At 48.3% G+C, this 16,441-nt stretch overlaps 1 protein-coding gene and 1 non-coding gene across 7 annotated transcripts in view; one reads left to right on the plus strand and one right to left on the minus strand.

The window, feature by feature from the left end:
- MACF1 (microtubule actin crosslinking factor 1) overlaps positions 1 to 16,441 on the plus strand; it is a 343,697-nt gene that overhangs the window by 264,575 nt on the left and 62,681 nt on the right. The window contains exon 1 of one of the 6 annotated variants that reach the window (XM_069586944.1): positions 10,275 to 16,190. The exons of the other annotated variants lie outside the window; for them this stretch is intronic. Within the exon in view, the coding sequence (XP_069443045.1) occupies positions 11,715 to 16,190 (4,476 nt within the window). The 5' untranslated portion in view covers positions 10,275 to 11,714. Of the gene's footprint in view, positions 1 to 10,274; positions 16,191 to 16,441 lie in introns of those variants that run through there. 6 annotated transcript variants of the gene reach the window in all.
- Positions 6,069 to 6,141, minus strand: TRNAG-UCC (transfer RNA glycine (anticodon UCC)). The gene has a single exon. It is a non-coding gene; the product is annotated as a tRNA-Gly (tRNA).

The following is a 16,441-nucleotide window of genomic DNA, read 5'->3' on the forward strand; positions in this document are numbered from 1 at the left end:
AACGAGCTCTCTGGCACACAAGCCATAAGAGGTAAGCCTCGAGGAAGTGAGATGAGTTGCTTTGAAAGGCACTGTGTTGTTAGAGGTGGTTGGTTTACCAGGAATAAAATCAGTCCCACAGGGAGTCAGGTCAGGTCAGGTCACTGCACCAAAACATCACTGCACAAAGGCTGTCTCCTGCCAAACGGACTCGTCCCAAGTCTCAGCTGTCCCGGGTGGAAAAGCCTCGCTGTGGGGAGAATGTGTTCCCTCCCCACCTTCCTTCATATTTTGCCACTGCCAGTCCTGGGGTGTTGTTCAGATACCAGTGTCTGGTATTGTCTGTGAAAGAGTAACACGATACACTTCTCCCCTGAACCTTTGCAAGCTGTTTTCCTACCACCGGTCCTGTGATTTGAAATGTGGACCTTTCACAACTTTAGCCATCAGGGATGAGAGTAAGAGCTGCAAGGTGATGGTCCCTGGATCCCTTCGGGGAGGTCAGGCGTAAGGGGCTCTGAATTCCTTTCAGTCCATCCTTACTGAGCACTTGCTCTGGGTCAGTCCTTCGTGCAAGCTTGGATCTCAGATAGTCTCTAGTTAGCAGTGCAGCATGAGAAACAGGTGCAAAGAGCTGCAGTAGTAGGGACATAGAGGCAAAAACAGTAAGCGAGACCTAAGTCTAAATGATCTCCAATCCTAACTTCCTCCCCATCCCCACCTCCATGAATCAGACATTTAAAATCCTAGTTGCGGATAAGAAAACTGAGGTTGGAAGGTGTTAAAGTAACTTGTTCAAGCCACATAGCAAGTAAACGTTGGAGCTGGGATTGGAAAGATATTTGGCACCAAATCTCATGCTTGACCAGTGGCCCCCAGTGAGGGTAGGGGAGGCAGTTTTGGCCCTTAGGGGATATTGACAATATCTAGAGACATTTGTACTGTCACAACTGGGGAGGCTGCTCCCAGCGTCTAGTGGGTGCTGCTTGAATTTCCTATAATACACAGAATAGCCACTTAAAACAAAGGATTATTCAGCCCACTTCTTGGAATACAGGGGATTTTGGAATCTTGCCCTTTTCAGATTCCATGACAAGTAAGAGTTAACTGATGAAATAGTCCCATTGCCTGGGGAAACTTCGTGGTTTTCCTTTTAGTGGGAAAAAAAAAAATGTGTTGGTTCTGAGAGTGATTTAAACAGATCTGTTAGATCAAGTCAGGATCTTGGTGAACTAATTTGAGTCAGTGGCTAAAGAATGCCCTCCATGCTTGGCCAGTCCCCACCCCACCCTGCCTGCCACAAGACTCCTGCTATGGAAGTCAGTCAGCTGTGTATCTCAAGCTGCTTCCTGTAGGGTGTGTTATGGAATGGCATAAGCCCTGCACCAGCTGGGAGTACTGACCTCAGTGTGATTTTATCAGACTCCGTCCCTTTTGAGCCTTGCTATTTGGAACAAAAGATCCTCTGTTAGGAATGCAGAGAGCTAGCGTGATTGGACAGCCAGTGTGTACGCACATGGTTCCCACGGAAAAAACAGGCATAAATTATGCTGTAGCCTTTTAAAACTGAAGCCTCCCAGGTGGTCTCCCCTTAGCTTCTGTCTGTACTCACCCTTCTTTCTATGAGTGCTTATCCTCCTCCCAGATCTAATGGATTAAACAATGGCATCTTCAGAACTGGTCTCTGTCTGTGCCTATCACACTTTTTTTTTAATTTATTTTTTTATTGAAGGATAATTGCTTTACAGAATTTTGTTGTTTCGGTCAAACCTCAACATAAATCAGCCATAGGTATACATATATTCCCTTTTGAACCTCCCTCCCATCTCCCACCCCATCCCACCCTTCTAGATTGATACAGAGCCCCTGTTTGAATTTCCTGAGTCATACAACAAATTCCCATTGGCTGTCTATTTTATATAGTGATGGTAATATAAGTTTCCATGTTACTCTGTCCATACATCTCACCCTCTCCTCCCCTCTTCCCATGTCCATAAGTCTATTCTCTATGTCTGTTTCTCCACTGTTGCCCTGTAAATAAATTCTTCATTACCATTTTTCTAGATTCCATATATGTACATTAGAATATGATATTTATCTTTTTTTTTCTGACTCACTTCATTCTGTATAATAGGTTCTAGGTTCATCCACCCCATTAGAACTGACTCAAATGCATTCCTTTTTATGGCTGAGTAATATTCCATTGTGTATATGTACCTCAACTTCTTTATCCATCCATCTGTCGGTGGACATCTAAGTTGCTTCCATGTTCTAGCTATTGTAAATAGTGCTGTAATGAACAATGGGATACCTGTGTCTTTTCCTTGGGGTATATGCCTCAGAGTGGGATTGCTGGGTCATGTGGTGGTTTTATTCCTACTTTTTTAAGGACTCTCCATACCGTCTTCCATAGATGCTGTACCAATTTACATTCCCACCAACAGTCCAAGAGCATTCCCTTTTCTCCACACCCTCTCCAATATTTATTGTTTGTAGACTTTTTGATGATGGTCATTCTGACAGGTGTGAGGTGATATCTCATTGTGGTCTTGATTTGCATTCCTCTAATAATGAGCAATGTTGAGCATCTTTTCATGTGTTTGTCAGCCATCTGTATGTCGTCTTTGGAGAAGTGTCTATTTAAGTCTTTTTCCCATTTTTTGATTGAGTTGTTTGTTTTTCTGGCATTGAGTTGTATGAGCTGCTTGTATATTTTGCAAATTAATCCTTTGTCAGTTGAGAAACTACATTTTTGATCCCCACTGTCTATCCAGTCTTGTTTCTTATGTAGACCATCCACTCCATCCACTTACCCCAAACACTCCTTAGCATTTTACCTATTTGATTTCTACTCATACCTGAAGGTTTAGCAGAAGTCCCATATCTCCTCAAAACCTTGATTCCCCTCCAGCCCAGCTCACCACCTCTCCTGCTCTCTTAAATCACTTAATATGTGTAACTCATGTAGCCTTTATCATTACTGCCTAATTTTGGCATTTATTGATTATATGCAGTGTCCCATCCCTCATCTTAATGTTTCCATTTTTGTGTCCCTCAAAGTAGTGAGCATGAGTGTATGCACAGTTGGACATTAGTGAATATTTGACTAAGTGAATGCTCTTTATTTCTCATAAGCCATGTAAGCTGTGGGATTCAAAATGCCATCTACTTTGCAACACTTGAGCTAAATCCTTGTGTGTTCTGAGAAATCGTCATCCTAGCCTGGACTCCTCACCTTTCCATCTTGCCTCCAGGCTCCCTTCCTTCTCTCCTACTTAGCATATGTTAAAGGAACATAATTTCATTTCAGTATTAGCCTAAATAAGCAAAATTTGAAAATTTGCTACTTTGGATGCAACTGAAGAAAGCAGGTTCCGAAATGCCGTCTTGTGGTTAAGTCGCCCTTTACTTTAGAGCCATTGTCATTTACAGTGACAGCGAGAAGAGTCTCCATACTTCTGTCAGCTCAGTGAGGAAAGCTGAATATGAATTTGAGTCTGAAATTCTCAGCTTGGAATTCTGGCTGAATCATTTACTAGCTGAGTGACCTTGGGGAAAATTACTTAGCCTCTCTGTATAGTTATTTCTGCTATAAAACGTGAGCAGTGGTAACTCCTACCTTTAGGGCCTTTATGAAATTTAAATGAAGTGACGTAGATGAAAACACCAGGCAGATACTAAGTGCTCAATGATAATATTCTTTTACTTTAGAAAGTTTATCCAAATACACACATTATAACATTATGAAATGTTTTTAATAAGTTATTCCCTTTTTGCCTACAGCTGATCATTCTCCAGAAGATTTGATCTAAGACCCAGCACCAAGTTAGATTAGCTCTTTTTCTTCTTGAAAAAAAGGAAATGATGAAGATAAACTAAATTAGTTTGATGACAGCAGTGAAACAGGTAGATGGACAAAAGGCCTTCCTGAGCAGTTTCTCTGAACAAATGTGGAGCTCATTGCCAGCCCCAGACCAGCAATACATAAACAGGTTTAGGTCATGACTCCTTAACACAGCTTTAAATACACTGTATGTACACATACATACACATACATGGTTATTAAATTCATTCATTCATTTCAGAATCCCACAGCCAGCAGGTTTCTCTGAGACCATTTTGACCTTGGCTTCTATGCTCTACACATCGGTATTATTTTCAAGTCATTAACCAGAATTAACCAGAAGCCATTACCAGCCCAGTGACTTCCGCAGTCACTCAGAGTTACCCAGCAGATCAACTTAATGATCTGAGGGTCCTTGGCCTAATTAGCTTTAGCATAGACCATGTTATCTTCCTCTGTTACCATATAATGGCAACTACCAAGTCAGCATCTTTGATAGACATGTCTTAATTTTAATCAATCTTTAATTAAAACATTAAGGGAGAAGATATCAGCTTAATTTCAGAGGAAGCAGCTTAAAAACACAGATAAAGTTGATCTCTATGCCAAGTATATATGCCAAATCAAGATGTTCCTCAGAAAAGCTTGCAGCAACTACATGTATCTAATATTTGGTTACATGTATCTATGAGTTAAGGGAAGAAGAAGATAAGAATTCAAAGAAATTGAACCTCTCTTAGGTCTTCTGCAGCTTGGATTCATTGCATCCATTCAAGTGAACCATTTACTGTCTCATCTTGCAGTTCACTTCCAGAGAAGAGCTCTGATTTAAGTCTAATTCTTTAAATTGAGCCTGTTGCTTGTTCATGATCAATGATAAGAACTGCTTTAGTAACAAAATGAAAGACAGTTTTCAAAAATCTCTTAACTTATTACTTATTTTACATCCTTTTCTAATACTGGAGAGAAGATCCCTACAGGAAGATTCCTTAGAGATTCAGCCCAGCGACCTGTTTCCTAGAAACAGCTAAGCACCTTTGTGAAGTTGTTACTTTTTGAAAGTTGTGGAGTCATGCCATCCTGGAACTGGAAAGGCTACTCTCGGTGTTAAGTGAAAGCCCACGTGGTCACTTTCTCAGGGAAGCCCGGCACCTCCAGGCCACATCAGGCCCCTTGACAGATGCGCTCAGAGCACTGTTTGCTTTTCCCTGAGTACTCACTGCAACTATCTGTCTGTCTGTCTCTACAAGAATGTAGGCTCCTGAACACATCTTGCTCATCACTCTCCCTTAGTGTCTGGCATGGATTAGGGCACACAGTAGATCTCAATAAATATTTGTTGAACAAATGAAAAGAATCAAGGCTACACCTTGTGGAATTACTCTTCCTAAGAGGACAGGAAGAGGAACCCAAAGACACCAAGCAGGACTGGCTAGAAAGATAGCATCAGGGTAGCACAGTGGCAGTGGAAGCCAAAAGAAGAGACACAACAAGGGAGGACCAACACTCACTTTCTCACCACTGCTTATCCTTGATCTGCTACCGTCTGACCCAGCACCCATCACTGCCCTGCTAGCATTCTTGCAGAAGTACTCACTGACAGCCTAGTTGCCAAGCCCAGTGGCCTTGTCTTAATTAATGGTCTTCTTCCTTCCTTGTGCACCATTTAACATCCTATCTTCTTTCTCAAAACCCTCCTGTCCACTTACCTTCCTGACATAGCACTCTCTCCATTTTCTTCTCTGGCTGCTCTTCTGCTTTGTTTCGATTTGTCTTTGTACTTCCCTCACATGTGGCTCCTGAAATCCTGTCATCCGCCCTCTTCTCACCTCTCTCCACACTCAGCCCTGGGATGTCCAATTCCTCACTGTCCTACAGAAGTTTTCTACCTCTGTTATCTCCGCCCTGACCTTTGGTCTTTCTGGATGCCTCCACGTGGGTGGCCTTGGCGTGCCTCACACTCAGTGTGTGCTGCACTGAACGTGCCAGCTCCTCCAGTAGGTCTTCCTGTCTGTGGCTGTTTGATAGTGTGCTGTGCCCTCAGTCATCCAAAGCTGTTTATTATTTTTTAATATTTATTTATTTGTTTGGTTATTATTATAGCCAAATATAAAGTTTCATTATTTACTATTAATTATTTAATAAATAAATATTTTTTTATTTATTTGTGCCAGGTCTAAGTTGCAGCATGTGAGATTCTTTAGTTGTAGCATTTGAACTCCTAGCTGCAACCTGCAGGATCTTGTTCCCTGACCGGGGATCAAACCCAGGCCCCCTGCATTGGAAACACGGCATCCTAGCCACTGGACCACCAGGGAGGTCCTGACAGCATTTTTTTACATTTATTTTTCCCCCTAACCCCTACCCTCTATCTGATCAGTTATGAAGTTCAAATAGTCTGCCTCTGCAATTAAGATTTGGATTTTTTGTAATGCAATAATTTATATCAAGTGGCAGTTGAGTGAGCAGCCAGGCTCAGATTCTTAGAAATTTTCCACACACGACTCAGTCACTTGTACGACCCCTGGTAAGTTAAATAAGGAAGTCTTGAGCTTTCCAGGTGGTGCTAGTGGTAAAGAACCCACTTGCCAGCAAAGGAGAGGTTAAGAGTCGCAGGTTTGATCCCTGGGTCAGGAAGATCCCCTGGAGGAAGAAATGGCAACCCACTCCAGTATTCTTGCCTGAAGAATCCCATGGACAGAGGAGCCTGGCGGGCTACAGCCCATGGGTTGCAAAGAGTTGGACACAACTGAAGTGACTTAGCATGCACAAATAAAGCATAAATTCATGTTTGACATTCAAGGGCATTGGTGAACTGACCTTGAGCTACTTACCATTCTGACCTTTCATTTTTCCCTTGCATCTGTCCTGTAACTCAAACCATGATAACTTTGAATTGGCCTCTTTAGGTTTCCAGCCTCTAGTCCTTCACTTAGAAATCCTTCTCTCTCCCATCTCTGTATCTCCAGATCCTGATGTGTAAATGTGATTCCCTCCATAAAGCCTTCCTGGAATCTCCTGCTTTCCTGCCTCTCACTATCCTGTTAGGTCTTTTCTCACTTACAAAGCCTGGTGCTTTTGTCTTCACCACTGTCGTGGGGAGTGGCTAAAGAGGGATTAATATGGAAAGTGTACAGGCAGGAAAGGGCTATAGGGGTCATGAGAGTTCCTGAAGAGTGTATGGAAAGCTTTCTCATAGGTTTAGAAATACACAAGAGCTCAAATAGCATCAAAATCCTTAGATTTAAAGCAAGCTTCACATCATTCTGCATTGCTTAACGAGCCACTCTGTAGCCATCTTTATGTAATAAAAAGATGGTAGTGACTGATGCCCAACAGGTTCAGACTAATACTGTGGAGTTTCCACTTGCTACTAAATAAATGCTTGTAAAGTCTAGAGATCCCAAGATGAAAGGCATTTTGTAGGTTTTAAATGTGCAAGATCCAACCAGTCTTCTGTCTCCCCCTCTAGTCAGCACTAATCCTCCAAGAGAGAGGTGGATGAAAAGGCATTATAGAATCTGAGGAAGTGTGCATCTAGGGTCTCCAGATTTTCCTTGGAGGCTGGTGGTTTAAGTCTGGAGCAGACAAAGGCAAAATGCCAAGTCCAAAACTTGGAAAGGGAGCTGTGTTAGGGTGTGAGGCGACTCCACCTTTCTGTTTTAATTAGACAGCAGAAAGGGCCAAGATTGTTCTTTCTTCCAAGTTCACCAAAGGAAAATCTGACACCAATTATGTTCTTAGGAATTTCAAAATAAATAGAGAATTCTTTGAACTCTGTAATCAACTAACTGGAAACTAATTTAAAATTTGGCATCAGCACATATATTTGTGTTATAGGAATGGGGGAAGCATCAAAGAGGTGCTCCCTATACTTCTCTTTTTAAAAGTTTACACACAGCATGTGAAATGAACAGATGCTTTTTTTGTTGGAGCTATCAGGGTAACAAGAGGTTGAAAGCTGTATCAGGTATTTATTTCAGTCACTGAGATGGCTATTGGCAGAGTTCCACATACCAAAACTAAGGGGAAACTCATGAACAGATTTAAAAAAAAAACATGGAGGAAAGAGACTCTGTGCCTTTTTTCCTCTGTCAACACAAACTGATGATTTAAAGAAAGGAGCAAAGTACTTTTTGCAGGGGAGGGGAGTAATTGGTCAACTTTATGTAATCCTTTCTATAAGGCCATGTTTGAATTTTGGAGAGATTTCTTTGTAATAGTCTCTTAATATAGCCTCCTAATACACTAATCAGAGAGAATGTGACTTAAGCTGATAAGTAATTTGAATCTGAACTTCATAGTTGCTAAAATGCTCCCTTTATTTAGTTGACTGTAATATGGAGCATTGGTGAGAGTGGTGCGACTAAGGTAGATAGGTGTGGGGAAGGATTAAGAAAAGACTGAATTTATTGGCACCTGACTTAGTGAGCAAACAGGAAAGGAATTTCTGGCTATGAAGTTTGTGATTCCACATCAAGATCATTCTTTATAATAGAATAACCACCCACCCTTAGTCCAGAGCCAGAATTCCTCAGATTCTTCCAGCCAGAGGGCCCCTGGCACACTAAATAGTCTTTTATGATATCTGAACACGTAAGTGAGCGTATTTGGCCAGGGAGATTTGCTAGTGAAATTGATCTTGCCTTCCCTGGGTTTTTCCAGTTATACTTATTAATTAAAGGAAAATTAAAACCCAGATTCCCTAAAACGTTAAGTATCAGATACATAAGCTAATCAAGCCCTCAGATCACATTGAATTAGAGTTAGAAGGGACCTTAAAATTCATCTTGAACAAATTGAAAGAGGAATTGTAAATCTCTTTCCCCAAATCTCTGCCAAGTGATTGCTTGAATTTCTTCTCAGACACCTCTGGGGTCTGGAAAGTCATCCATTCAGGGGACGCCCTATTCTTCGAATAGCTGTGAGAAAGCTTTGTGGGTTTGAAACCTGCCCTTGGATCATAGTGTGCCAGCTTAAGTAGACATCCAGAACAAGCTTCCTTCCTCCCACTTCCCAGCCCTTTAGATACTTGATGTTCATCATATTGCTTGGAAACCTTCCCTAGGTCAAACATTTTTGGTTCTTTCTGCTGTTTGTTCCTCAGAGGACAGTCCTTCAGTGTAGGACCAGGAGGAGTCAGCATTGTGGGGCAGCTCCTTTAACAGTTTTAGGACTAAAGAATATTCAAGTTAGAAAAGCTGTCAAGACACAATCTAGTCTGCCCACCCTCCCTTTCAGTTTACAGATGGATAGAGAGTCTTTTGAATTTGAGTGGGCAGAAATTGATCAGCAGCCTCTTTCGAAGTGAGAAATGAAGTGTAAGACATTTTGCCAGTGAAAGGTCTTTTAGTTGCTTAATTATGATCGCAGGCTTCAGCTGACACCTCCTTTTTGCCAAAGACCTCTCTGGCTCAAGTCAGCCTAAGGCTCAGCTCAGAGTTTCACTGCCAGATCTCCATACACCAGCTATTGGCTTCACTTACAGTTTGTATAGAGGGTAGAAATAACTTTTCCATAAGTTTTACCATCTGTATTGACCACATGGTCAGTTGAGAGATTTTAATAGACTTTTTTTCCTTCATAAAATCAGAAAATGACCATCACAAAGGAGCAGCATATTACACCCCTTCTGATATGCAGCTGCCTCTGGTGGACGGGTTTCTGGGTTGCCCTTTGTACTTTCTTTGTTTAACAGTCACCAGGCGTCTAGATGGCTTTTATAAAAGCCAAAAAGCTGTGGACGGGATTGTGGGCCATTTTTCTTTAGAATTTTCCATCATGGTACTTGAAATACAGACCCCTGCTTTTCATTTGGCCCCGAGGAGCTCAGGTTTCCTTGGATGTGCCCAGTGGTGAAGGAGCCCAGGTTTTGGGGCTTGGGGCGCTGCTGCCAGCATCTGCCCCGGCCACCCCTGGCGTCAGTTCCCTTTGCCTCAGTCATCAACGCCATTCAGATCTGTGGGCAAAGAAATCCCGGCTAGGGAATGAACCAAGACCTGACGGACGTGAGGAAAGGGGGAGGGAAGGTGCCTGGAGTTTATCCAGTAACTTGGTCCGAATTGAAGTGCTAGGTTTAAGGCTGGAGTGTTTTGGGGCCCGGCAGGGGCGCGCTAAAGGTGACATTGGAGGGACTAGGGACACCCCTTTGGCGGCAGAGCCGGAGCGAGAAATGATGCCGGCAGATGGGGCCCAGAATGGCCCTTGCCAGAACCGGCTGGCTGCGGGGCGGCGGGGGCGCCCCTTCTGGGTTAGCTCGCCCTAGGGCTAGGAGCCTGGCGGGCTGGGACGCGGCGGGGGCGACAGGGGCCGGGCCAGCGGCGGGAGGGCGGGGCTTTCCTTTGTCAGGGGATTTGCGCTGCGCGCCGAGACTGGCGCTGGTGCCGCTCCCCGCCCCTCGTTCTCTCGGGGGGCGGGGCTCTCCCTCCGGCCCCGGGGGCGCGGTGGGCGTGGGCCCGCCAGCCGAGCGGCGGACGCCGGGCTCCCTCGCCCCTAGTCGCGCAGAAGCCCCTCCCTCGGTGCCTCGGCCTCCAATCCCCTCGGTCGCCCCCTCCCTCCGGCTCGGCAGCTCCTCGCCCCGGCTCTGCCCCGCCCTCCTCCCCGGGCTCTCCGCGTCGGGTTCCCGGGCTTCCAGGGGGGCTGCCCGGGCGGGGCGGCGCGGCGGCGCGGGGAAGGGGGAGGAGAGCCGCCCGCCAGCCGAGCACTTCCAGCGAGCGGCGGGCGAGCGGGCCGCGCGGCGCGAGGGAGGCGGGCTCGCCCCCGCCCGGCCCGAGCGGAGCCTTTTGTTCCCAGCCAGAAGTTTGCATGCCGGGACCGTGACAGCTGCGGGCGGGGAGGACGGCGGGGCCGCGGGGCCGGCGGCGGCGGCGGCGGAGAATAGAGGCGGCTGCTTGACATGCAGCCCACGGCGTGGCGGCTGCGGACCGGGGACTGGCGGCGGCGGCGGGGGAGGCGGCGCCCACAGCACGCGGGACTCAGCTGCCGGAGGGACCAACTAACTTCCTGAGCGCGGGACTGGAGGCCGGCGCGGCCAGGAGCCACCTGCCAGCCTGCGGTGAGGCGACCGTGGCCCTCGGGGCGCGCGGCGCGGGGAGGCGGGCGGCAGGGAGCGAGCCTTGCCGACTGACCCTCGGCCGCCGCCGCAGCCCTCTGGCCCCTCAAAGACCCGGCGCCGGGCTCCACTCGCCTTGTTTTGCGGCCGCGGCGCTGGGCTGTTCTGGGAGCCACAACAATGCCATGATGTTTTGGAGACAGGAAGCCCCAAGCTGGCCGCGAATGAAGGACTTCCTGTGTTTAAAGTTGCAGGAATATCCGCCGACCAGCCCAGTTCAAATACAAACACCCGAGCTAGGGAGGACGAATGGCTAATTCAGACCAGCTGGACTCTCCAGAGCTGGAACTGAGGATAAAATGAAAAGAATTCTTAGGAGCTTGAGCCATACTTGAAGACCAGAATGGCTGTGCCATTGTTATTAAAGGACGCAATCGATGTAAATCCTCTGCTTCCAATTCTGCTCGGGTGAAAAGTGAGTGGAACTAGATATTGAATAAGACTTGTCAATATCTGATGATTTTTTTTTAACTGACTGAGTTAGAGCTGTGCTCTTAAAAAAATAAAAGCCATAGAAGAAATAATTTTGTTGATTACGTTATACCACTTATCTGTCTGCAACTATGAGGCTGCCAACCTGTGAGGAAAAAACTGTTTCACTTAGAGCTTCTCCCAGAATAGTTTCAAAGTGCAACTTCCAGGCCTTTCTGGAGGGAAGATCCGATTGGGGGGTTCACAGTTATGAACATGTAAAAGGGTTTTTAACTTACGCGGAGTGCATTTTGGGGGAACCTGTGAGAAACTTTTAAAAGGTTGATGGTTCATCTTGATTGAAAAAGTATGGGTAAGCCACTCAGCAGGCCGGATTGTTTAAGGCAGAACCCCACCTGCCTGGGAAAGGGGGAGGAAGAGGACGGCTACATAGAGGATTGCTATGTTCCACAGCGATCTATATATGATACAATGAGGATAAATGAACAAATTGACCAGGGGTCAAAGCTTAATCAGACTTCAAAAAGCACCATGGAAAAGATAGAAGGAAGCACTATATCCAGCAACGGTACGTTAGGAGCAGCCGCTAATGTTTTTGAATCCAGAGCACCAGAAGGCAAAAAGTTGGACGAGAGAATAATATTTGACGCACTAAAGCTAAGCAGTGATGTGCAGAAGTCAGCACCTGTGCCACCCAGAAGGCGGCCAAATGCAGAACGTAAGGACAACGTTAACAGGAGATCTTGGAAGTCCTTCATGCCACCCAATTTCCCAGAATTCGCCGAAAGGATGGAAGCTTCTCTCAGTGAGGTTTCTGAAGCCGGTGTTTCAAATCCTTCCTTGCAAGAGAAGAAGGAGTCCAGTTCTGCATTAACAGAAAGTTCTGGTCATGTGGACCACAAGGAACTTCAGTCAGAGTCAGTAACTCTGGAACATGTGTCTAAATCCATAGGTATTCCAGAAATGCAGGATGTGAAAAACTTAGGTGGAAACAGCCAAGACTTCAGATTGCAGCAGCGCAGTGAGAGCTCTTCCCGTGAATTCCAGCCTCTAGAGTCAGAAGCTGCAGCAGCAAGTGGTAACACAGATGTAATGCAGGAACACAGATTCCCAAGTGCAACCTGGCCCAGAGCCATGAAAAGTTTGGCTAAGGGAGGCTTCAGTGAGAAGCAGCACCCCCTGGGGGACACAGCTTGCACTGTAGAATTGCCACCTCTCTCCCCTTGCCTGAGTGAAGAGCTGTTGGATTCAGAGTTGCATATTCTCATAACCCCCAGCCTCAGGGAGAAAACAGAGTCTGAGCTAAAGTTTGAGGAGGATGAGCGATGGATCATGATGGAGGCTGCGGAGGAGTGGGAGGAAGAGAAACTGTCAGAGAATGGAAAGACTTTTCTAACAGCAGATGAGGAGAAGAACAGCCTGGCAGATATCTTTGAAGAAGGAGAGCAAGCAGATACTGCGGCAGTGGTGGAGGATGGAGTTGGCTGCTCCACCGCTGTCTTGGGAGCTTTTGAGCCCCTAGCTCTTGGTCAGATCCGTTGCTCTGATGACCTGCAGCCTGTTCAGAACTGTTTGGCTTCTGTTCTCGAGGCCGCATCTTTGGATTACAACTGTGTTCTAACAGATGAGAGTGCCGTAGGAGAACTGAGAAACAGGACTGCTCTGGGGCTGGAGGGTCTTGTTTCAGATTTAGAATGCACTGTTGGTCCTGCCGACTCAGAGCAGCTCTCTGACACAGACTCTGTGCAGATGTTTCTTGAACTTGAAAAGGAGTGTTTATCTGAAGAAGGAGTGACTCCTCTAGTTGAGCTGGAGAATCAAGCCTTTTCTGAAGGGCTGGCCCCATCTCAGGACGCAGAAAATTCACTTGTAATCAGTCCTTTTTCAGGGGCTGCCTTAGAAAAGGAGCACGTAGGCCTTTTGAAGGTAAGAACGGAGGACTGCGGTCCTGGGTTGGACAGTGACTCTTTCAATGCCCTGGATTCTTCTCAGGTGCCTAATACTGTGGAATTTACTGCCTACTCTGATTCCATGAGGGACGCTTCCACTGTTAGTGAGGAGGAGGGTGAAAAAGTGCCTTTTAGCCCCGACACTGCCGGGCAATTTAACCTTAGACTCATGACTGATCTGGAGTCCCTGGGAGGATGGTCCAACTCTGATCACAGGGCTTCTCCTAAAGAAAACGTAGCGGACTCTGAGGCCAGGCTGGCCAAAGGACACAGCAGTTTGTCCCAGGTGAATGGTCATGAGGGGGAGGGGAATGCTGAGGAGCGTGTGGAGAGAGCCCCCCTCAGTTCTGCCATTAGCCGTAAACTCACAGATGTTACCTCAGGATCTGAAGGAGAGGCGTTGCTGGACGATTCACCTTTACCAACAGATGAGATTCATCTGGAAGGTGAGAAAGGAGCTATTAATGAAGAAAATAACCGTCTGACTTCCTTGGGAGATGTGGACCCTTGTGAATTGTTGTCAGTGGAAGGAGCTTGTGATGAAGGTGGTGAAGCTCAGGCACTGGGCTATGAAGCCAGGCTGGAGGACCAAGCCTCAGCACACCTTCCTGGTGAACTCCCAGAGCGAGTCTCCCAGAATCTCCAGAGGAAGTCCCCGGAGTCAGAGTTCCTGAGTGCGCACCTGCCGGTTGGACGACTGAGGCATAGCAGAGATGGAGTGGAGACCGTGAATGGGACCAAGCCCAAGCCGAATGTGGCCTCAGTGGAGGAAGGGGAAGCAGAGATGAGAGATCCCAATTCATTGCTAAATACCTTGCTGGAGGAACAAGTTACCAAGGCTAGTAACACGGAAGCCGTTTTGGAGGACTGGGCATCCATCCCACAGAAGCCTGACGCCCCTGCTGCAGTGCCCACTGTGGAGGATGCCCTACATGCTGGAGTGCCTGTCCCAGGGGGAACTGCGATCGCCGCTGTCGCAGTGCCCTTCCCGGAGGAGCATGTCCCAGTTGTTTCTGTGGCCACCATAGAGGCACATGTCCCAGCTGCTTCAGTTTTTACCCTAGAAAAGGATGGCCCAGCTGCTGCAGTAGAGAGGGCTGCTGCCCCGGCTGCTGCAGTGCCTGTTCCTGAGGGGACTGCTCCAGCTGCGGCAGTGCCCACCACAGAGGATGATACCCCAGAGGAGCCTGTCACCCCCACTGGTGCAGTGTCCACCCCAGAGGAGCCTGCTGCCCCAGGTGGTGCAGTGCCCACCCCAGAGGATGATACCCCAGAGGAGCCTGTCACCCCCATTGGTGCAGTGTCCACCCCAGAGGAGCCTGCAGCCCCAGCTGGTGCAGTGCCCACTCCAGAGGATGATACCCCGGAGGAGCCTGTCACCCCCACTGGTGCAGTGTCCACCCCAGAGGAGCCTGCAGCCCCAGCTGGTGCAGTGCCCACCCCAGAGGAGCCTGCCACCCCAGCTGGTGCAGTGTCCACCCCAGAGCAGTCTACTGCCCCAGCTGGTGCAGTGCCCACCCCAGAGGAGCCTGCCACCCCAGCTGGTGCAGTGCCCACCCCAGAGGAGCCTGCCACCCCAGCTGGTGCAGTGCCCACCCCAGAGGAGCCTGCCGCCCCAGCTGGCGCAGTGTCCACCCCAGAGCAGTCTACTGCCCCAGCTGGTGCAGTGCCCACCCCAGAGGAGCCTGCAGCCCCAGCTGGTGCAGTGCCCACCCCAGAGGAGCCTGCCACCCCAGCTGGTACAGTGTCCACCCCAGAGCAGTCTACTGCCCCAGCTGGTGCAGTGCCCACCCCAGAGGAGCCTGCCACCCCAGCTGGTACAGTGTCCACCCCGGAGCAGTCTACTGCCCCAGCTGGTGCAGTGCCCACACCAGAGCAGTCTACTGTCCCAGCTGGTGCAGTGCCCACCCCAGAGGAGCCTGCCACCCCAGCTGGTGCAGTGCCCACCCCAGAGCAGTCTACTGCCCCAGTTGGTGCAGTGCCCACCCCGGAGGAGCCTGCAGCCCCAGCTGGTGCAGTGCCCACCCCAGAGCAGTCTACTGTCCCAGCTGGTGCAGTACCCACCCCAGAGCAGTCTACCGTCCCAGCTGGTGCAGTACCCACCCCAGAGCAGTCTACTGCCCCAGCTAGTGCAATGCCTTCCCCAGAGGAGCCTGCCACCCCAGCTGGTACAATGTCCACCCCAGAGCAGTCTGCCACCCCAGCTTATGCAGTGCCCACCCCAGAGCAGTCTGCCACCCTAGCTGGTGCAGTGCCCACCCCAGAGCAATCTGCCACCCCCGCTGGTGCAGGGTCCACCCCAGAGCAATCTGCCACCCCCGCTGGTGCAGTGCCCACCCCAGAGCAGTCTGCCACCCCCGCTGGTGCAGGGTCCACCCCAGAGGCACCTGCAGTCCCAACTGGTGCAGTGCCCATCCCAGAGCAGTCTGCCACCCTAGCTGGTGCAGTGTCCACCCCAGAGGAGCCTGCTGCCCCAGCTTGTGCAGTGCTCACCCCAGAGCAGTCTGCTACCCCAGCTTGTGCAGTGTCCACCCCAGAGGAGCTTGCAGCCCCAGCTGCTGTACTGTCTGCTCCAGAGGAGTCTGATACCCCAACTGTTAAAGTGTTCACCCCAGAGGAGCCTCCTGATGCAGCTGCTGCAGTGCCAGCTGTGGAGGAAGTGTTCCCTGTTGGTGCACCCTTCCTGGGAGATACTCCCCATGCTGATTCAGTGCCTGTCTCAGAAGGAACTCCTATTCTAGAAGAGGCTTCCCTTACTGGAATGCCGATCCAGGAGGAGCTTGATTGCCCAGCGTTTGGAGTAAAAGAGGTGACTGGCACAGTGCTGCATGGGAAAGTGCCTCTGGCTGCAATTGATGGATTAAATTCAAATGAGGTAATTGTTGCTCATTTTGTTAGGGCAGGATGTGGAGAGTAAAGTGAGATTTGCAAGTTCTGTGACTTGGTGGTGATTAGAAAGGGAACAGATAATTCTTTGGTTCTCTTATGAATGCCTGAGTTTTTCTGGCCTTTTTTGGTCTTTTTATTGAATTTATGGGGGAAATGTGTCTTTCATCTGCTGAAAAACTGTATAATTTAAACTTTTTCTAATTGGGATATAAGCAAAGCTCAAGGAAAACAGGAATG

The sequence above is a fragment of the Ovis canadensis genome, chromosome 1, assembly GCF_042477335.2.
Source record: "Ovis canadensis isolate MfBH-ARS-UI-01 breed Bighorn chromosome 1, ARS-UI_OviCan_v2, whole genome shotgun sequence".
In the NCBI taxonomy this organism is placed as follows: domain Eukaryota; kingdom Metazoa; phylum Chordata; class Mammalia; order Artiodactyla; family Bovidae; genus Ovis; species Ovis canadensis.